The sequence below is a fragment of the Rhinopithecus roxellana genome, chromosome 16 (assembly GCF_007565055.1).
Source record: "Rhinopithecus roxellana isolate Shanxi Qingling chromosome 16, ASM756505v1, whole genome shotgun sequence".
NCBI classification, from domain to species: Eukaryota; Metazoa; Chordata; class Mammalia; order Primates; family Cercopithecidae; genus Rhinopithecus; species Rhinopithecus roxellana.
The window spans coordinates 11,720,138-11,741,512 of NC_044564.1; the positions used below are offsets into that span (position 1 = coordinate 11,720,138).

The 21,375-nt window shown below is 61.4% G+C and overlaps 2 protein-coding genes and 1 pseudogene across 7 annotated transcripts in view; all 3 read right to left on the bottom strand.

The window, feature by feature from the left end:
* Positions 1-407: 407 nt before the first annotated feature.
* Positions 408-1,753, bottom strand: LOC104669709. Its single transcript, XM_030920130.1, has 2 exons — positions 1,673-1,753; positions 408-1,583 (listed from the first exon to the last, which is right to left on the bottom strand). The coding sequence occupies exons 1-2, from the start codon at positions 1,751-1,753 to the stop codon at positions 1,074-1,076; spliced, it is 591 nt and encodes a 196-aa protein (XP_030775990.1). The 3' UTR covers positions 408-1,073.
* The window catches only part of RXRA (retinoid X receptor alpha), a 117,949-nt gene continuing 96,981 nt past the window's right edge, over positions 408-21,375 (bottom strand). For 4 of the 5 annotated variants that reach the window (XM_030919166.1, XM_010372771.2, XM_010372773.2 and 1 more), the window contains 5 exons: positions 19,762-19,891; positions 11,700-11,832; positions 9,260-9,351; positions 7,101-7,206; positions 408-4,530 (listed from right to left, as the gene is read on the bottom strand). In XM_030919166.1, coding sequence (XP_030775026.1) covers positions 4,383-4,530; positions 7,101-7,206; positions 9,260-9,351; positions 11,700-11,832; positions 19,762-19,891 — 609 coding nt within the window. In that variant the 3' untranslated portion in view covers positions 408-4,382. The remainder of the gene's footprint in view (positions 4,531-7,100; positions 7,207-9,259; positions 9,352-11,699; positions 11,833-19,761; positions 19,892-21,375) is intronic. The other variant, XM_030919165.1, reaches the window with a different exon arrangement.
* LOC104669708 lies at positions 410-3,713 on the bottom strand (annotated as a pseudogene). The gene has a single exon (XR_004053905.1). The product of XR_004053905.1 is annotated as an uncharacterized LOC104669708 (transcript).

Below are 21,375 nucleotides of genomic sequence, written 5' to 3' on the forward strand. Positions count from 1 at the left end.
AGTGCAGATGGGGTATCATTAATTTGTTATTATGGGGGCAGTTGGGTGACATCTTGTGTTCCCTGGCCCTCTGGATTCACCTCCTGCCCACCGGGCCAGCATGGCTGCAGAAGTGTGGATGCTTAGGCAGCCCGGTGAGGGACAAGTGGGAACACTCGCGCTCTGCAGGTACCCACAGGCCCAGTGCCCGTGGCTGCTGACAGACACCCTCGTGGAGGCCCCAGCCCCCTGCCCCTTGGAGGAGCAGCAGAGCCCAGTGGACAGGGAGAGAACTCCCGGAGTGTGGGCCACAGAGGACGCCGGCCTTGCCGCACAGGACCAGCGGGTGGGGTGGAAGGGAGGACGGGCTGGTGGGGACTGATTGCGGACCCTCCCGCCCCAGACAAAAAACATCCCCACACACAACAAACGAACTGAATGGCGATGTATTTTAAACGCTCATATTTTGTTTCTCCTCTCACGTTTCTTCCTTTGCGTGTTTCTTTTCGACAATTCTAATGTCACTGTCCATCAAACCCTGGCACCTGCGGCCGCGATGTTTCAGAGACAATCGTACGGGGAAGCGTTTCAGTCACAGTCACAGGAAGGCCGGCAACAGGACGCAACAGAGTGAGGCTTTAAAAATTACTCGAAAGGGGAAGAAAACCCTTGAAAGCCTCAGGCCCACCCTCCTGCCCCCAAGGAAGACACCCCTATTGCGGCAGTTTCCTCCCAAGCCTCGCCGTCGTCACAGGAGCCCTCTCCTCTGCCATCGTCCGTCCTGGCGTTTCTCACACGAAGCTTTCACCTCAATCTCTAGAAGCAGAAACAAAACAGTCCCAGCCCTCCCCCCGCCATATCCAAGTATACATGAGGGATAAAATTACATTTGTACAAAAATAGATTTTTTTTTTTTTTTTACCTTTCCAGATGCTTTAGACATTTTCTCTTCTCTTTACTCTCTTTATGGATCTGTCATCCTCTCTAAAGTATTAGCTATGCGTCCCAGCTAAGGCATTGCTAAGGATTGGGAACAGCTAAAGGTGTCTGCTCCAAAGCATCTTAAAATAGATGCATCTCCTGCCTTGAGATATTCATTCGAACCCGGATTTCACCACAGGAGGGTCCTTATGTACTTGCTTACACGAAGCAAATTTATAGGAAAACAGGGGAAATGTCTTGATTAAAAATAAACACAAAACACTGGTAACCGCTCCGCCTCTCCTGCGTGGCACTCGCGTGCGGCTCTCTCCACACGCATCTCTCTGTACAGCACATACATGTTTACACCACACACCCGCGTGCACGGGCACCAGGTCACGCACCCCAACTCCACGACAGACACACCAGCCGACTACCCACAGGCTGCACATTCTGGCAGGACCCTCCTGGGTGCCCCATGGGGAGGGGCTGGGGGCCACCTCCAGCACTGCCACCAGGCCACCAGCCCAGAATTCTTGGGGAACACCGTGCTTGGAAAACTGAAGGTCAGGGCTGTCTTTCCCAGAGGTCGTATGCTTCCGGGATGTGGAGGGCCAGTGGTTGACACAGGCCCCAGGGTGGAAGGTCCCGGCAGGCCAGCTTCCAAGCGTGCCCGACGCAGCCTAGGGGAGCCCAGCTCTGTGGCATCTTCACTCCTCAGCCTAGGAGCGCCATCTGAACGGCAAAGCCAGAAGGTGACCAGCTGAGGCGCCTGCCTGAAGGTGCCGGAGTGCCCCGGGGGCCCAGGAAGCAGCCGCTGGGAAGGGGGGGCCCTGCTGGGAAGCTGCTTCATCCAGCCGGGCCAAGGCGGGGACAGGCACAGGTGGCTAATGAGCTGATGTTAGTGCTATCTTTAGAAAATTAAAGATTGTCCCACCAAAAATAATAATTACCAAAAAATCACCTTAATTGAACCGGATTGGTAATAGTACTATACAGGTCTGGTTAAATAGAAACTCTACCTCTACTCAGTGATGAGCCACACTCCCCACGCATCACCTTTTCAAACCAACAGCACTGTCTGCACACCCACAAGGCCGATGAGAAAGGGGCAGGAAGAGCCCAGGACACGTGGAGCGGTGGGTAAGGCTGCTGGGGCCAGGGAGGCCGGGTTCTGCTTTCAGGGGTTGGCAGCCCGGCGGGGGGGGCTTCAGTGCTTTACATCCAGCCAGCTAGCCAGTGCCGGAAACGACCAAGTTCCCAAGAAGAAGCCGACCCCCTATCATGGAGGCCCGTCCCTGGGCTTCTTCCTCTGGAGCCGTGGGCATTCCCAAGGGTCCGGGCACAGATGGGTGGGCGCTGGCTGCAGAAGGCACCAGGTGTTGGCGTTGGGTCTTTCACGCTCCCACCACTGGGGCCCCGAGAGTGCCTGCACCCTCCTGCCGTTTCCACCACACCCCCCAGGGGCGGCTGTGGCTTCCTGGCAGTGCCTGGGAGGGGCCCAGCTGGCCAGGGACCCGGTACAGGTGTGAGGCTCAACACTCTGCCTCGGGATGGTGGATTGGGCAGGGGGCCACCTCTGGGGATCCACGACGCTGAAAGGCAGGGGTGGAGGGGGGCAGGAAGGAGGCAGGGGTGGAGGGGGACAGGAAGGAGAGGCTTGTGGGATCTCTGACAGCCTCTGTCTCGGGCACAGACTCAGCTGCAGGCTCCACCCAGGTGCCTCAGCTCAGCTCTGGCTGGGAGATCCAGGAAGGAAAAGAATGGACACTTTCTTCCCCACCGAGACTGGAAAACTGCCTCTCTGAGCCACTGCCTCCCAGTCCAACCTCCTAGGCAGCTCCCTTCCCCAGTGAGGAAGCCCCTGCTCCAGGCGGGGTAAGACTTCGGAGAAGGCACCCACTCCCCCGCATCACTCCTAGACTGCTCCCGGGAAGACAAGACCCCCCTCCTGTATCCCCCCATCCATCCCCTGTTCAGGCACCTGCGACTGACAAAGGCTGGGTCCACGGGACTGAGGCATGAACAGGAAAAGTACTCAGGCCAAAGGGAGGGCCTTCCAGTGCAAAAGAGGCGAGTTCAACCTGAGAGGGTCCCCACACCACCAGAGCCCGGGGGCAGAGCCTGTGGGAGGAGCGCCGGGCCGCACGGGGCTGAGCCCCCACCACCTTCAACCAGAGCAGACATTCAGTGAGGCTCCCAAGTAAGGCTCTGGGTGAACAACGCTATCCGGGGACACCACCAGGCTGGGTGGTCCCACCAGGGCCTGCGTGTGGCCCAGGCCCGAGGGCGCTGCAACTCAGGGTTCTCAGATTCCAAGAGTCTTTCAGACACAACTGGCAGCCAGAGAGAAAGCCTGAGCAGGGTTCCCACCGATGCCCCCGCAGAGCCACTCCAGGCCGCGGAGCATTTGCCCCACCCACGAGGCTCCCAGGTCCTGAGCCCCTCTGTCTCCAGGCCACCTGCCCCCTCTGAGGGAAACGACAGGCCACCCTCCTCCCCTCCCATCCCCGCGGGCCTCATGGATGGATGCAGGTCAGCAGAGCCCTGTGCCTCCAGCAAGGCCAGTGAGGTGGTGACACCCTACTCGCCTGAGCCGGGGCCAGCCCTGCAGGAACCAAGGACAAGCCTCGGCCCAGCCCTCAGAGCAAGAAGACTCAGACTGGGGAGGGGCCAGGGCACTCCGGTCTGAACAGGGAGCAGGCAGTCTGAAACCAGGACACCAAAGCAGAGAGAAAACTGAGGGGTGGTGAGTGACCCCTGTCCCTGCAGCCTGGAGGTGGCCCCAAAACCCTGCACAGAGGGTGGCTCATGTTCTCATTGGCTCAAGGGCAAAACCGTGAGTTATCTTTGGAAAAAGGGGCTACTTCCCCCTCACTCAGAGCACAGGGCAGCCTGCTGGCCCCACGAGTCCCCTCTCATCCCCGAGGCGGCTGAGGTCTTTGCTGACGACACACCAGCCTGCGCCCCCAGCTGTCCCCTCCTCCTGATGAGGCGGAACCTGCCACAAGCTGGCCAGGCACCAGTATTCAGAGCAGGTGAAGATGTCACTCCAGACAGGAGGGCCACACGGAAATTCTGAAAACCAGCATCGATAAACAGCAACGGAAACAAAAGCCCCATTCCCAACTCCTGCAGCTCCAGGGCTGGGGCCCGAAGACCCTGTGAGTCGCCCAAGCCCTGTGGGGTGTGGCAGGGCGTCCGGAGAGCCCAGTGGGGAAGCGCCTGGCTGGGCTCACCACGCTAGTTCTTGCCACGCAGGCTGCTGCCTCAGGAAAGCCACTGCCCTGGGCCACAGACAAGTAGTAACAGAAATAAGGAGGGTGACAACACATCTCTTAGGCAGAGCAGTGACAGGCTGTGCCCCAAAGTCCAAACAGGCCAGGCAGAGAAGGGCAGGGACAGGGCTCAGGCTGAGAAGAGCAGCTGGCGTCCAGGCAGGGTGGCCAGACCGGGTGGGCGCAAAGGATGGGCCCGCAGGCCTAAGTCATTTGGTGCGGCGCCTCCAGCATCTCCATGAGGAAGGTGTCAATGGGCGTGTCCCCAATGAGCTTGAAGAAGAAGAGATGTTCCAGGCACTTGAGCCCGATGGAGCGCAGAGCCGGCAGGCGGAGCAACAGCTTGGCGAACCTGCAGGGAACGGGTCTGGTGAGGGCCAGGCAAGGGGCAGGGGCAGTTCTGTCCTGGCACCTGGAGGCCTCCCTGGGGTTGGGGCTGTGTGTGAGAACCCAACCCATCCGAGGCTGGTCTGTAGCCCCAGATCTGCCTGTGCCAAGCCTCCAGAAGGAAGGAGGGGAGGCTAGAAGGAAACAGGGGCAGTGGCATCCCAGAGCCAGGAGAGAGTGAAGGGGGATCCCTGGGGCTGAGGATGGAGATGAAGGGCCAGGGGCCAGAGAGCGGCTGGCTAGGGCAGGCTGAATAGCTCTTTGTAAAGAAGTGAAAAATTGTGGGCAGCTGGGCATGATGGCTCACACTTGTAATCTCAGCACTTTGAGAGGCCGAGGTGGGAGGATGGCTGGAGGCCAGGAGTTCGAGACCAGCCTGGGCAACGCAGTGAGACCCTGTCTCTACAAAAGAACAAGAGAAAAACAGTAGCCAGGCGTGGTGGTGCATAATGCCTGTACGGAGGACCACTCGAGCCCAGGCTGAGGCTGCAGTGAGCTACGATCGCACCACTGCACTCCAGCCTCGGTGACACAGCGAGATGCTGTCTCTTAAAAAATGGAAAAATGGGCCGGGCGCGGTGGCTCAAGCCTGTAATCCCAGCACTTTGGGAGGCCGAGACGGGTGGATCACGAGGTCAGGAGATGGAGACCATCCTGGCTAACACGGTGAAACCCCGTCTCTACTAAAAAAAATACAAAAAAACTAGCCGGGCATGGTGGTGGGCGCCTGTAGTCCCAGCTACTTGGGAGGCTGAGGCAGGAGAATGATGTAAACCCGGGAGACGGAGCTTGCAGTGAGCTGAGATCCTGCCACTGCACTCCAGCCTGGACGACAGAGCGAGACTCCGTCTCAGCAAAAAAAAAAAAAGAAAAGGAAAAATGTGGGCCATGACAGCCAGGAGCGGGTGTGAGGTCAGCAATGCATCTGGCTGCAGCAGCCATCGCAGCAAGAGACTGCGGGGCCTGTCAGGGACAGGGCTGCTGAGCACATTGGTGAGTCGCAGGGAACAGGCAGGGCACATGGTGGGTAACCAGGAAGTCAAAGGGCATCAGGCGGGGGAGGGGGAGTCAGCTGCACTCCCACTGCAGGTGGAGCCGGGCCTGACTTGGGAGCTGTGTACTGGGGCAAGCCCCTTTCCATACAGCGTCAGCACCCCGTGAGTGCCTCCCACAGCACCTCGTGCAGGGCTGTGGGCCTCAGACCAGGGCCACCCCTTCCCCAGAAATAGCTCTGCTGGCGTTGGGCACAGCCTGGTCAGAGAAGGCTGGCGGGGGAGGGAGCGAGCATGGGTTGTTCCTCAGGGCCTGGCCCACCCCTGGGGAGTTTCCTGGGGCAGGGACCAGTGGGCTGGCAGAGAGGGAGAGGGGGATGTCTGGGGCTCTGGGAAGAGGGATGGCAGGGCCAGGCATGAGGGCAGCAGCTGCCGCTGAGGACACGGTGCTATGGGGACGGGACCAGGTGTCCCTTCTGGCTGGCCGTGTCTGCCCCAAGGCCCCTGTGCACGGCCTAAGTCTCTCCACACGGCCCCTCCAGGGCCTGCACAACCTCATTAATTATTAACGAAGTCTCTCTTTGAGGGAAAAGCTCTGTGGTTGGCTGCCTCACAGTCCTTGTTTTAAAGGCAAAAACAGCGCAGAGGCTGGAGTCAGGCCAGAGAACAAGCTGTTTTCTGCTGAGCTGGCGAGATGGGCCAGGGCAGAAAGCCAGGAAAAACAAGCCGCCTGCCACCCCCTCCTGTCCTCGTCCTCCGGGAAGTTTCACTTTAAACCAAGCCAGATGAGGGCTGAGCAGGCAGCGGGGACACGGTTAACTGTGTATGTGCTGGTGGCAGGAGGGCCTGGGTGTCCTATGAGGTCTGCTGGGCCCCACCTCCCCCAACCCCCCACCCACAGGCTGAGGATCAAGAGGCCAGGAGATGCCCCTTGAGAGAGAAGAGGCAGAATCTGGAGAGCTGACTTTGAAACCGAGGAATCCACAAATGTTTCTCTTCCTGGACACCTACTGTGCACCCAGCACTGTGGACTCAGAAATGAGAGAACCCCAGCTCTTCTAGGGCCCACAGCCGTGCAGGGGAGAAAGATGAGCTCTGCGCGTGGGCCATGGCTGCCTATTCTGTACACACTTGTAGAGAGTGTTTAGTATGTGTGGGCATCTGGCCATCCACTCTACACATGCTTGTGAAGTACCTACTATGTGCTGGTGTCGCCGGACCTCTGGTGGTTCTGCTTGGCAGGGGAGCGTAGTGGGGGGTGAAGCACAGGCTTCACCTACCTACTTGACAAAGACAAGCACCCACTATGCGCCAGGTGTGAGGTAATCCTTCCAGTGGGGATATAGCGTGAGCCTGTGGGGTGTGCCTGCCACAGCCCACTGGCCTGGAGGACCTCCCGCTGCCTGCTCAGGACCTGCTGGCACGGGCTGGGCCTGGGGAGGGTGCCACCTTCTCATTCACACAAAACAGCCTTGCAGCAAGGTGGGGGCTCTGGAGACAAGAGCCCAGGTCTGGGGTGTGTGTGGGACAGGGCGGGACCCACCTTCCTGGCTGCTCTGGGTACTTGTGCTTGCAGTAGGCCTCCAGGGACGCGTAGACCTTCTCCCTCAGTGCCTCCACCTCGGCCGGGTTCGAGAGCCCCTTGGAGTCTGAAAGGAGAAGAGGCCACAGGTCAGAACCCTCACCTCAGTGTGTTGCAGACACCCGCCCCCAGGACCCAGGCTTGTGTGGGGTCTCCCAAGCTGCCCCACCATGGGCAGAGCAGGTGGTGTGAGGGACGCTGCTGGACACGCCCCCGCCCGCTCTCCCAGAGTCTGGTGGCAGGGGGATGACTGTGGAATCCATGGCCAGGCCAGGCTGCTCTGGGTCCAAGCTCGGCTCTGCCACTTGCCAGCCATGTGACCTTGGGTCAATTATTTGACCTCCAGAGACTCGGTTTCCCCATCGATAAAGTGTCAGGAAACTGCTGCCTTCCAGCCGCCATGGGAACTGGGAGAGGCAATGGAGGCCTCTGCTACCCTTGGGTCCCAGCCCCATGACACGGATGGGAGCTGTCACTGCTGCCCCCAGGAGCACCCAGACCCTAAGGAAACCCATCCTCGGCACGCTCGCGGAGTGCTGAGCTCGACCCAGACTCGAGAGCCCAGAGTGAACAGAGGCTGAGACTGCAGCCACCAACACCTCCAAGGCCAAGGGACCCCATGTGAATGCCACCTTGGCCCGTGTCCTGGGGCTCCCTGGCAATGTGTCTGGCTCCCTGAGCTGCCTCAGCTCCAGCCGGTCTCCTCACCCTCCCTGCCAGCCTGTGCCTTGGTCTCCTCGCCATCCCTGCAAGCCTGTGCCTAGACCCTGCTTGTGCCAATCTCACCCTCCTTGCAAGCCCATGCCCCGGTCCCGCTGGTGCCCCAGCTCTAGCAACCAGACCACACAGGACCTGAATGGGGATTCCTTGGGCCGGGCCGAGCCATGGCGTGACTCAGCCGCTGAGTTGGCAGGATTATGGCCCGGATGCACAGCCTGGGTGATCAAATGTCCCTGGAAACAAGCTCTCCCCACAAGAAGATGCCCACCTCCATCCCGGCCCGGTCCCTCAGAGCCAGGTCTGACAAAGGGCAAGGTCAGGGCCAGGAGCCAAGAGGGCTCCATTCCCTCCACCACAGCCCAGGTGAGCTCCCCACGGCAGCCCCAGACCTCTCCCTCCACACCCCAGCCGCCCGCCCCTATCGCAATGAGCTGAGTTTCCAAACACAGAAACCCATAGCTCCCTCCCAGCTGGAACCCCTCGGGACTTGGCTGCCTGTGGCCCCAAGAGAAAACCCAGACTTAGCAAGACTTTCAAGACCCTGCCTGGGCTGCCCCCACCAGTCCACCCCACCTCTGTGCCTCCTATTCCCCTGGCCCCTAACTTTCAGCTCCCAGAGGAAGTGACCCACACCCTCGACCCACCGTGCTCCTGTCCTCATGTGCCGGGGACACCTGCTGGTGGATGTGACCCTCTAAATCCCAAGCTCTGGGCAGGCAAGCCCTACCCAGCAGCGTGAAGAGCCCGGCCATGCCCGGCAGGGTGCCGGGCAAACAGGCACGTGTCAGCATTTGGGCAAAGGAGTAGCACCTGGGAGGCTTTTCAAGCCGAGAACCCAGAGGCTGGAGAAGAGCTGCACTGTCGGCCAGAGGCTTGTGCCCAGCTCCGGCCCCACAGCCCCAAGCCCTGCTCTCCTCAACCACAGGGGCCCAGCCCCAGAAACACCCTGGACCCAAGGCTCAGGGATGAGGTTGGTCGTCTCTGAACACCTGGCAGGCCTGACCCATCCCCACCCCATCCCCAGCCTGCAGGGCTCGGGGCTCCCAAACTTCAGCACTGGAAGTTCACAACCACAGCCGGCCACTTCCGGAGTCTGGATTCCGATGCACAATGGCGAACGCTGCGAACCGGGGAGCCCAGACAGCACCACCAAGCCCCTCATGACAGGTGCCTTGCTGGGTCCCCCTGTGCCCAGGGGCCACGCTCCCTTGGTGGGCCCTCAAGGTGAGCAGAAGGCAGCATGGCCACACTTCCACTGGGAGGGGAGCACGCTGAGCTCAAGGAGAGCGGGAGTTGGCCTCATGTGCAGCCACAGCCAAGAGGTGCAGCCGGGAGGAGGCCCAGGTGCCTCTGCCCCACCAGAGAACGGGGCCAGGAGCCTCAAGGCAGGAAGGCCATACCGGGGTTGAAGAGGACGATGGCGCGCAGGCAGCCCAGCTCCGTCTTGTCCATCTGCATGTCCCGCATCTTGGACACGAGCTCCGTCAGCACCCTGCAGAGGAGGAGGGCAGACACCCCATCCCAGTTAGGCCGAGGTCCTCACCCAGGCCATACCCCAGATACCCAACGTCTCTGGGAAGCCCGGCGTGGCTGGAGGGCGGCTGAGATGGGCCAAGCCAAGGCAAGGACCGCCAGACAGCCTGAGAGGGAGTGGGCTGGAACCTGGGCCCAGGTGCCACCCCTGCCTGGAGGGTGGGCTCCTCTCCTCTCCCTCTAGGGTCTGCCTGTGGGGCTTTATTCTGGGAACCTAGAGGCTAAAGAGGCACCACGTGACAGCTAAGCTGAGGTGAGCTGGAGCTGCACATGGGGTACAGAGTCCACGCCCCCTGAGCCCAGCAAGACCCACCACTGTCCCTCCTCAGCTGTGGACCTAACACCACCTGAGGCAAAGCCCATGCCCGTGCCACAGCCCCAGCTGCTCCCTTCAGTCCAGGAAGAGACCTTTCTCCAGGACCTGATCTCCCTGGGTGGGGCCTGCCAAAGGGAGGCATGTCCACTTCTTATCACCAGAAAAAAAAAAAAAAACACCAGCCTCAACACAGGGAAAACCTGCCAGTACCCTCCATGGAGACGCTGGGGGCGTTCTCAGATTCAGACTCAGCCGCCCCACTCCTGCAGCTGGATTCTGAATCCCATCGGCCTCTGCAGTGTCCTGGGCCCCCTAGCCTCAGCAGCCTGCCCACCAACCCCAAAGCTTGACTGCTGTGTCCAGGAACTGAGGGTGGGCCAGAGCAGGGGAAAGGGAGGTGACCGGGTGGGGCCTGGATGGTTGCCTAAGGAGCCTGGGCTCTCCCCTGTGGGCCAAGGTGGGCCCTGAAGGTCTGCAGAATGGGGAGTGCCCTGGCTGATTCCTGGGAGATCTGTAGGAGCCCGGAGGACAGGGTGGGACAGAACAGGAGCTGGAAGGGACCTCCGATGTCTGCTCTGAGGCAGGGGCACACAGCTGCAGAGGGGCAGGGCAGCAGGCATGGAAACGGCCTGGGCCACTAAGGGCAAAGACTTTGCATTCCACTTGCACAAAAGGCGAGGAAATGCTGGGCCTCTGTAGTCACTGCTCTGGGACCCCAGAGAATGTAACCCCAGAGATAGCGACAAGGAAGCTACCGTCCACCTCTGTCATTGCCATCTCTCTACCAGCCAGCCAAAGGAACTGTCAGCTGGGCCAGTGGCTGGGGCTTCGCTTCCCAAAGCCGTATCCCCAGTACCCCTCTAAAGACGCTGCTGTGGGCAATAAACACCGCACCCTGCAGCCCCCGTGGGGACCCTCCTGTACACTAACTTCCTAAAGGCCCTGACAAGTCCTGCAGCAAAGACCCTCGAGGACACCGTTTAAACTAGCGTTTGCCCACCATCTGCGGCCACAAACCCTTTTGCACTTGGCACATCCCATGGAGATCAAGTTCCAGGACCACCCTCAGGACTCGGGGACCTGAACCACCCCCTGGGGCATTGCTGCCGGGGCATCCGTCCCCCTGTAAGTGCCAGTGCATGACCTCTACTCACCTCTAACGTGAGGGCTCTCATGTTCAGGGGCCACCTTCTCCAGGTGGCCTGCTCCTCCCACCCATGGCTCCTTGTGCTGCAGACCCCTGACCAAGGACCCTGCAGCGCCCCTCCCCAGCCTTCCTGCTCCGGCTGAAGCTGACATCTGGTCCCCAGAAGGCCCGGTGGGCTCTCTGGACTCGTGGAGAAAGACTGCAGCGATAGTGACAAGGAAGCTACCGTCCGCCTTGCCTGGCAGAGCCGAGCTGGCCGGTGCTCTGGGAGGGCAACGTGAACAGACACGGACCACCCAGGCCCGGACGAGGGCGGGCTCTGCAGCCAGTGCTGCTCCTGCAGTGTGTCCCCTGAGAAGTGGCTGAGGTGCAGCCCACGCTCCGCTGGGAGGCGGGAAGCACTGTGGTCCGACACCCCTGCCTGCACGGGGACAGGCGTTAGGCCGCACCACGCCCCGGGCTGCCACGGCATTCCCGTGCCAGCCTCACACAGCCTGCGATGTGCCAACTCGAATTGACACTTTTACAAAACTGCATCTACGGTGTCATCACTTTAAAAAGAAATGACGCTTTCCTTCCCACGGATAGATACATGGGATCGTGAAAAAAGAGCTGGAGGGAGACAGGTCAAGTGCTCCCTGTGGTTACAGATGCCCCCGAGGCAGGGCTGGCACGGGGCTCTGAGCCTCCTCCTTGTGCTTTTCTCTGTTTTCCACGTGCGCACCCTTCATGCACTGAAATAATACTAGGCAGGACGTGCACAGGGGCCGAGGCGACCGAACTCAGCTGGCCTGGCGGTGGAGGTGAGCAAAGCGCCCTCGCCCCTCCTGGGACCCCCCCCGACCTGTCAAAGATGGCGCCCACCCCTGCACTGTGGGCGCTGTTCCGGTGGACGTGCAGCCCGGTGGCCAGGAGGATCCCGTCCTTCACAGCGATGGAGCGGTGGGAGAAGGAGGCGATGAGCAGTTCATTCCAGCCTGGGGAGGAGGCACATGGTCACTCGGCTGTCTCCCGGCCCCACGGGGCTTGCCCCTTCCCCAGCCCCTGGTGGGAGCCCGCAGAGGCAGCATGTCACAGACCCATCCTGACAGGCTCTGGAACCCCAATCCCACGAAGTGCTCCACAGAAAAGAGGTTCCTGAGAATGCCTCTTCTACAGTACACACCGGCACACGACAGACCCTGAGAAGTCCCGCACAAAGTCCCTTGAGCTTTGTGGAACCCAGGAGCTCACAAACTCATATGCCCACGGAAGCTTCCTCCTGTGTGTGCAGGACACTCCTGCCATGGAGCACGCGGGAGAACACCCAGGGATGTTCCCAGGGTGGCCCCAGAACCACTGCTGCCAGCAGGGTCCCAGGAGCAAACTCTCGGGGATCCGTGTGCACTTCATGGAATGCCACCGAACAGCAGGTTATCCAACTGAAGGCAGGTGCATGAGAGCCGCAGCGTCTTTTGGGAGGTTTCCCCGGAGGGCGGAAGGTTAGAAAACAGCAGCACCTCAACATCGGGGGGTTCCCTGCGGGGGGGTAGTTAGGTAACAGCAGCCCCTCAACATCGGGGGTTCCCTGGGGGGCAGGCAGTTAGGTAATAGTAGCTCCTCAAAATCGGGGGTTCCCTGGGGGGCAGGCAGTTAGGTAACAGTAGCTCCTCAAAATCGGGGGTTCCCTGGGGGGCAGACAGTTAGGTAACAGCAGCTCCTCAAAATCGGGGGTTCCCTGGGGGGTGGCAGTTAGGTAACAGCAGCTCCTCAAAATCGGGGGTTCCCTGGGGGGTGGCAGTTAACAGCAGCTCCTCAAAATCGGGGGTTCCCTGGGGGGCAGGCAGTTAGGTAACAGCAGTCCCTCAACATGAGGTTCCAGTGTAGACAAGGCAGAGCAGGCATCGGTGAGGAAGAAAGCCTCAAACAGGGACCCTCGCGTGCACACGCATTACTGTTTTCGTGGCTCCTGGAGACTGGGTGACATGGAATCACCTGCAGTCACACAGTCAGGGACCCTCGCGTGCACACGCATTACTGATTTAACTGCTCCCGTTTACAGGGTGACACGGAATCACCTGCAGGCACACAGTCACCTTCAGCACCTTCTGCACTCCCCGAGCGCTCCAGAGGCTCCAGCCTCTACCCCGACACTGTCATGAATTTCCCACTTAATCCCAACTGTAATCCTGGAAAACTGGCATTAACCTTATTTTACAGAGGGGAAAACTGAGGCATGAGGCGGTCAGTGATCAGCAAGAAGTTGGTGGGGACCACCGTGCCAGCTCCGGCTCGGCCCACCACACCCTCCCAGCACACACCCACCCCGTTATGGGGACCCTGGGGCAGGTGTCACCACCCCCATTCTCCCTGTTTCACAACTGAGTAATCCCAGGGCCCCAGGAACGAAGTCCCACGCCCGAGGCCACCCCGCCCAGGTGTGCTGACAGACCAGGCAGGGATGGCACCCGACTCGCCCCAGGCTGTGCAACCAAAATGAGGGAGGAACGGTGGGGTCTGTGCCCCACCACCGTGGGAGCCTGCAGATGGCACCACGGGCAGTCTGATAGAAAAGCCAGGGCTGGAAATACTGTCACAGACGCGGGACAGGCACCTCCCACCTGTCACGCATCCCCTCTCCCTGCCAGGTGGCAGCAGGCAGCCCATTGCAATGGAGAGTCAGAACAGTGGGGTTCCCTGGGGCGGCGGTTTAAGAAACACACCCACCCTTTGCACCAAGGCTGCAGTGTGCAGTGGCGTCCCAGGGCTCAGCCGAGTCAGCCACGAAAACAGCTTCCACACTGCCCAGCCAGATTTTCTTTGACCACAGAATCTTTTTTTTTTTTTGCCCATGAAAACATCTGTAGCATCACATTTAGGAGAACTCTGATCTAGATGACCCCTCAATCTGACACGTGGGTAATCTGTGGCCCGGGGAGGGGAAGGGTTTGCCCCAAATCACACAGAGACTCGGACAGAAGCCCTGGGCCCGCTCCCACTCCTCCCCCTCCTACAGTCCAGCCTGTCAGGTTTTCCCAGGCTGGGAGGTACTGGGTCTGACATCCAGTGAGAGTAAATGCTCTCCCAGGAAAGGCCTCTCCCTCCCTTCCCACACCCGGCCCGGTGTGGACAAACTTCCTGTGGACAGGGGCAGGGACCCAGGGGCCTGAGGACAAGAGCTGGGCTGGGGCACAGCTGGCTCCAAACCCACCAGCCCCGGCCTCGGGGGCCCGCCTCTCTCCCTTGCATCCTCCAGGCCTGGCGGTTTACCGGAGCGGTGGCCCCCTCCCCTCCCACTGCCCTGAGAGCCCCTGGGGCCACCCAGCAGGCACCAGAGTGGACTTGCCTCTGAAACTCTGGTGTGCCCAGCAGAGGGGCCTGGTGCACGGCTGGGTGCACGCTGCTGAGCCGAGATGCGGCCCTCAGCACAGGGTACAGGTCAGGACCCCAGACACACGGACAGAACATCACGGAGTCTCTCTCTGCACCCTCTGGCACGCCGGCTGCATCTCAGCTCCTTTGTCCCCTGTCCCTCCACCCCAATGTCCTCACTTGGTTATTTCTCCTCTCCTGCCCCGCACACCTTTGTAAGCTGCCCTCCTCCTTCTCAGACGTAAGAGAAAACAGAAGAGGAACCCATTTTACAGTAACCTTTGGGGCGCGTCTTCACCTTCCTAAGTGCTCCATTGCTGCACGGAGAGTTCCTGGCCCTGCGATGTGGGGGCCCGGCACGGCCACAGCTTTTAACAGCTCAGGGTGCACTGGCCTTTCAGAAGGAGAACCTCACTGATGCAGGGGATACCAGGTCTTACTCCAGGCTCCAAGCGCAGGACAAAGAGTCTTGCCTGGAGCTGCCCCCTTGGTCACTACATCCTCCAACTCAAGAGGCTGGCCCTGTCCAAGGAACTTACTCCTGCAGATCCCTTGTGGCCCTGCCCAAATGCCCAGGGCCTCTGCTGGGGTTGCAGGATCCCTGGACAGCACTTCTGGAAAGAACAGCATGGAGTCAAGGGTCACGTGGGGAAGCCAGGGCCTCAGGCTCCAACCCAGCTCAGCTGCATTCCTGTCTCCCCTCTGAGCTGCCACTTCCTCAGCACAGGGGACAGTGAGAACAGCTACTCCTGGTGGTCTGGAGAGTCAAATGAGTCCACACCCAGGAGGCAGGGCAGGGCCCCCCAGAGTCACTGCTGCTGTCCCCATGGGGCTTGTGATGGGGATCCCGTGCCAGGGCGGTAGTGAAGAGCCCAGCCTGGCTTCCCCTGTGTCCTGGGGCCGGAGATGTGGCCAGGATTAACAAGACCAGGGACGTCAAGTGGTGTGCTGTCCCCACAGGGGGACCTCGGGCCTGCTACATAAGCCTGGCTCCTCTCTCCTCACGGCCCAGCAAGGCCTGCCCCTTCCCCCCAACCCCCCGCCTCCATGGCAGGAGGTGCCTGTGCAGCTCAAGCCCTCGGAAGACCCCACTGGAGCAGCTAACGCGGACTCAGAACCCAACAGCCTGGGATGAGGGGGCAGGTGGGAAGGAGGTTGGATGGAGGAACTTGAAAGCTGTGAGCAACCCGGCCCTGTCTCAGTTTACTCATCTGAGAAACACAAGCGTCAGGGTGTGACTCGGAGCTTCCATGGAACAAGCCAAAACTATTCATTTTAATGCTTTATTTCTGAAGGTCTCCTAGACAGGTGGAGCAGGAGCCCACCCCAAGGAAGCGGACCTACCCAGCAGGAGCAGACACGCGTGACGTTAGCCTCCCACAGCCCGGCTGGAATCCTCCACCAGTTTCTGGGCCCCTGCAGGGCTGTGGCCACTGCACCCTAGCTCAGTGTCACTGAGAGCCACAGGTGGACACTGCCCGGAGTGAGCAGAGACCCTGGGCCTCGAACCCGCATGGCCAATGGCTCTCACAATGGTGGGAATCCCAGGTCTGGGCACCCATTCCCATCGCTGCTGCCGCCCAGTGGAAGTGACCTCCCCCACCAGCGCTGGGAACACAGTGGAAGGGCCCAGCACAGGGACATAATGGGGGAGCACTCAGTGCCCCCCTGCACCTGCCAGGGCTGGGCGGGGCCTCACTTCCACCACTGCCTCCTGCCAGAAGAAAACCCAGCAGGACCGCACCCCCGTCCCCAATCAGGCTACAGCCACAGACCCTGACCTGAGCCCCCTGGAGGGGGACAGAGTCCTCCAGCCAACACCAGCTAGAGGCTACAGCCACAGCCCCAGCCCCAAGCCCCCTGGAGGAGGACACAGCCCTTCAGCCAATACCAGCCAGGTAGAGTGTATCCTTGGGGTCAACCCAGGTCCTCTCCAGCCACCTGGCCAGTGCAGGCTTCCAACTCCATTGCTCCACATCTGAGCTGGACATGTGCCTCAGTGGACCTTACAGGGGCTTGGGGAGACCACCTGATGGGTGAGCTGCCGGCCCCGGCAGACAGAACACGCAAGGACAATGCGGCACCAAGAGTAAGTGACTCAGCCAAGGTCAGCCGCTGGTGGGCAGTGGGGCTGGGACTCATGCTGGAAGTGCAGCTCCAGACCTCACCATGTGGCCCTCAAAGCTGGCAGCAAGCATGAGCAGGGCCCGCTGGACACAGGTCAGCAAGGACCTCAGTGGAGACCCAACACCGCACTCCGCCACAACCACCCCACGCAGGCCCTCAGCACCGCGCTCCGCCACGTTCACCCCTCGCAGGCCCTCAGCACTGCGCTCCACCATGCTCACCCCTCGCAGGCCCTCAGCACCGCACTCCGCCACACAGGCCCTCAGCACCGCATCCCGCCACGATCCCCCCACGCAGGCCCTCAGCACCGCACTCCGCCACGCAGGCCCTCAGCACCGCACTCTGCCACAACCACCCCACACAGGCCCTCAGCACCACACACTACCACGCTCACGCCTCGCAGGCCCTCAGCACCGCACTCCGCCACACTCCCCCCACACAGGCCCTCAGCACCGCGCTCTGCCACGCTCCCCCTACATAGGCCCTCAGCACCACACTCCACCACGCTCCCCCGACACAGGCTGATGCTGGAGCCAGAAGCTGTCAGAACATGGGACTGCAGGGCCAGGCACCACACAGATATGGCGACGAACACAGCCATCCAATCTGACTCAGACCTCCACCTGGCCCCTAGCGCACAACCATCTAGAGATCTCCCAGTAAAAGAGCTGCATCCGGCTGACTGTTCTCTGGATAGGCCTGTTGGGTTGGGGCAGGGTGGGGGTACCATCCTTTCTCAGCAAAACCCTTGGGTATCTCTCCAAAAACCACTGGGGTCAGGCAGGCCTGTAGCTGGCAAAGCCAGGGATTCTGAACCGAGGGCTCTTGGGGAAGCCCCTGCAAACAAGAGCAGGGCTCCCTTGGTAGGCGGAATACACCCTGAAAGAAGTCTGAGCCCACAACAGCAGACGGCCACGTGCCTCAGGCCCAGAGGGACAAGGACCCACCAGACACGAGGCCAACGGGATTAAGTCAAGGACTTTGAGATGGGAGATTATCCTGGCTCATCCGGCAGGGCCCATGGCCACAAGAGTCCTTCTGAGAGGGAGTCGGCGGCACCAGGCCCTCTACACAGCCTGTGTGGTCGCAGCCCTGACCCAAGCAGCTTCCAGAACATTCCCTGCTTCACAGGGAGCCTGTCTCTGTTTGGCTGTGCCTTCTCCATTTCTCGCTTAGGAGCCGCTTTGTATGGGCCGAGGCTCCCCAGTCAGGCTGAGGCAGCGGAGCCCACAGTGCAGCAGCCTCCAGGCAGCTGGGACCCTGGCCCTAAGGCAGCTTGGCTTCTTGGGCCCAGGGGGACATGGGACAGTGACCAGCACCATCGCCGGGCAGTGAGGGCAGACCTGGGCACCCAACGTGTTACTTCACCAGCAGGAGACTCCACTAACAGCCTGGCCTCACAGCTACCCCAGGTGACTCAGCAAGAACCAGCCTCAATCAGCACGTCCCTCACACCCCCTTCCCAGGTGGGGGACCAGCTTGGGGGGCGCCTGCCCCGTCCAGGCTTCCACTGCCAACCTGATCCCAAAACCCCAAAGCTGAGCTCCCAGCCACCGTCCTGACCGCCGCATGACATCACGGGGAGTGTGCTGCGCATGGAGTACGCATTTCTGTGCAATGGCTCCGTGCATCACCATTTCCGCATGGAAACAGGGCTGCGGCCTTGGAGTGGGAGGAGAAAGGCAGAGAGCACGTGGCCCTCCTGGGCAGCCCCTTGAACACACCCAGCCTCCCTCTCCAGAGCCCCCCAACCTCCACCAACAGCCCATTACCTCTCTGAAGGCCACTGAGAGAAACCCCACATGGCACACCTCCTTATGAGGGATAGAGGGAAACTGAGGCCCCAGGCCCTTCCCCCAACAGTCCCATATATATAATCCATAAGAGGTCCCGGGAGTGGGGAGTGTCCCAGGACGAGGGAGTGTCCTGGGAGGTAGGAATGTGTCCCGGGATGGGGGAGTGTCCCGGGAGGGGGGAGTGGGTCCTGGGAGGTGGGAGTGTCCCAGGATGGGGAAGTGTCCTGGGAGGTAGGAGTGTGTCCTGGGAGCAGGGAGTGTCCCGGGAGTGGGGAGTGTGTCCCGGGAGGGAGGAGTGTCCCGGGAGGGGGGAGTGTGTCCTGGGAGGGGGGAGTGTCCCAGGATGGGGAAGTGTCCCGGGAGGTAGGAGTGTGTCCTGGGAGCGGGGAGTGTCCCGGGAGTGGGGAGTGTGTCCTGGGAGGGAGGAGTGTCCCGGGAGGGGGGAGTGTGTCTTGGGAGGGAGGAGTGTGTCCCGGGAAGGGGGAGTGTCCCGGGAGGGGGGAGTGTGTCCCGGGAGGGGGGAGTGTCCCGGGAGGTAGGAGTGTGTCCCAGGAAGGAGGAGTGTCCCGGGAGCGGGGAGTATGTCCTGGGAGGGGGGAGTGTCCCAGGATGGGGAAGTGTCCTGGGAGATAGGAGTGTGTCCTGGGAGGGGGGAGTGTCCCGGGAGAGGGGAGTGTATCCCAGGAGGGAGGAGTGTCCCGGGAGGGGGGAGTGTGTCTTGGGAGGGAGGAGTGTGTCCCGGGAAGGGGGAGTGTCCCGGGAAGGGGGAGTGTCCCGGGAGGGGGGAGTGTGTCCCGGGAGCGGGGAGTGTCCCGGGAGGTAGGAGTGTGTCCCAGGAAGGAGGAGTGTCCCGGGAGGGGGGAGTATGTCCCGGGAGGGGGGAGTGTGTCCCGGGAAGGAGGAGTGTCCCAGGAGGGGTGAGTGTGTCCTGGGAGGGGGGAGCGTGTCCCGGGAGGGGGGAGCGTGTCCCGGGAGGGGGGAGTGTGTCCCGGGAGGGGGGAGTGTGTCCCGGGAGGGAGGAGTGTGTCCTGGGAGGGGGGAGTGTGTCCCGGGAGGGAGGAGTGTCCCGGGAGGGGTGAGTGTGTCCTGGGAGGGGGCTGTCCCGGGAGGGAGGAGTGTGTCCTGGGAGGGGGGAGTGTCCCGGGAGGGAGGAGTGTGTCCTGGGAGGTGGGAGTGTGTCCCGGGAGGGAGGAATGTCCCGGGAGGTAGGAGTGTGTCCTAAGAGGGGGGAGTGTCCCAGGAGGAGGGCGTGTCCCGGGAGGTAGGAGTGTCCCAGGAGGCGGGAGCATGTCCCGGGAGGCAGGAGCGTGTCCCGGGAAGGGGGAGTGTCCTGGGAGGTAGGAGTGTGTCCTAGGAGGGGAGAGTGTCCCGGGATGGGGGAGTGTCCCAGGAGGGAGGAGTGTCCTGAGAGGTGGGAAAGTATACTGTGAGTGGAGAGTGTCCCAGCAGGGGGCAGTGTCCCAGGAGGCAGGAGTGTGTCCCGGGAGCGGGGAGAGTGTCCCGGAAGGGGGGAGTGTGTCCCGGGAGGGGGGGAGTATCCCGGGATGGGGGAGTGTCCCGGGAGCGAGGAGTGTCCCGATAAGTGTCCCATCTGCATGGCGTCCCCATCCCCGCCCAGGCCCCACCACTCACCTGCCCGCAGCAGGATGACCTGGTCGTCCAGGGGCAGCTCTGAGAAGTGTGGGATCCGCTTGGCCCACTCCACCAGCGTGAAGAGCTGCTTGTCGGCTGCTTGGCAAATGTTGGTGACGGGGTCATTCGGCTACAGTGGAGGAATAAGAGCAGGACATTCAGTCCCAGAAGCAGTGTACTGACAGAACACAGCCAGACCAGGCCCCGCCCCACACACTGGGCCCATGCAGGGTGCTGAATACGGCCCCCAAAGATGCCCAGTTCCCAATCCCCAGAACCTGGGACTATGCAACCTTGCATGGCACGTGGGGCTTGGCAGAGGTGATTAGGTGTGGTCTGAAATTGGGAGGTGGGCCTGCACCACCGGGGGGACCCAGGGTCATTGCACGGGGCCTGTGAGAGGGTGCAGGAGGGTCAGAGGAAGAGATGCGATCACAGACACTGGGGCCCAAGGGGAGAGAGAGGCTGCTGGCTTTGAAGGTGGAGGAAGAGGCCATGAGCCAAGGAATGTGGCAGCCCCAGAAGCAGAGGCAGGGGCAGACTCCCCAGCAGAGCCTGCAGGAGCCAGCCAGCAGGCACCTTGACGTCAGCCCACCAAGACTGATTTTGGCTCTCTGGCCACAGAACAGTCAGATAATAAAATGTGTGTTGTTTCCAGCCACTAGGTTACGGCAGGACACGAGTCTCTCCCACAGCTCTGGGAGGCAGGCGCGGGGAGCTGGGGAAATTGGATACGGGACAGTGCCAGAGCTGGGTGGGACCAACCGCCTTCATCTCTGATGGTCACGGTGGCCCACCCTGGGGACAGGGCTGGCCTCTCACGTTCCAGCAGGCATGGATGTGGGAGCTCGGAAGGGCAGTCGCCTCGGCTGAGACACCAGGCCCCAGGCACAGAGAGAGGGCAGCACTCACGGCTCCTCTGGAAAGTCCTAGTCGGAAGAGGGCCACTCAGTCTCACAGATGAGGGGACCCAGGTGGCCTTGAAGCAGGGCAGGCGGGGAGGGCCCTCCCCAGCTCCTGGCAGGTAGGGCTTGGGTCATGGACCTTCTGTATTCTGAGTAAGGGGAACTCAGACGACGGCCCCCTCCGTGGTGCCGCTGCAGGAGTAACGACTGTCAACAGGATTCGGAGATCCCTCACTCCAGGGCGTCCGCCAAGGAGAAAAATGCCTCCCTTTGAAGAGCTTCCACAAACAGAATTCACCTGCTCGTCAGAGACGTGCAGCCTAAACGCAGCGCCCGGCGGGAAAGGCCTCTGACGGTGGAGTGAGAAGGCCCCCGAGGAATGGCACAGAGACTCACCGGGACCCTCAGGAGAGGCCAGGGCAGCCCTTGGGGGCCCGAGCCAGAAGGGGTGCACAGAGGGGTGGGATCCCTCAGCTGAGAGGGGTTGACCACAGGTCTGTGACTCACTCATTCCTCTGCAAACCTTCCATGAGCAGCATCCACAGCCCCCAGCACTCACACGGCTCCTGGCTCTGTGCTCAGCGCCCCCCAGGCCTGCCACAGTCAGGCCAGCTTCTCAGCCTCAGCCTCTCCTTCTGTCACACTGGGGGCTGAAAGGGGCCCGTCCTTCTTGCCTGCCCATCGGCCTCAGGGCATCCCTGAGAAAGGA

Coding starts and splice junctions, on each gene's coding strand:
- LOC104669709 (XM_030920130.1), bottom strand. CDS start 1,753: ATGAAGCAGCTTCCCAGCAGGGCCCCCCCTTCCCAGCGGCTGCTTCCT. Junction 1,584..1,672: donor ACTCCGGCACCTTCAGGCAG/GCGCCTCAGCTG, acceptor GGGCTCCCCTAG/GCTGCGTCGGGCACGCTTGG.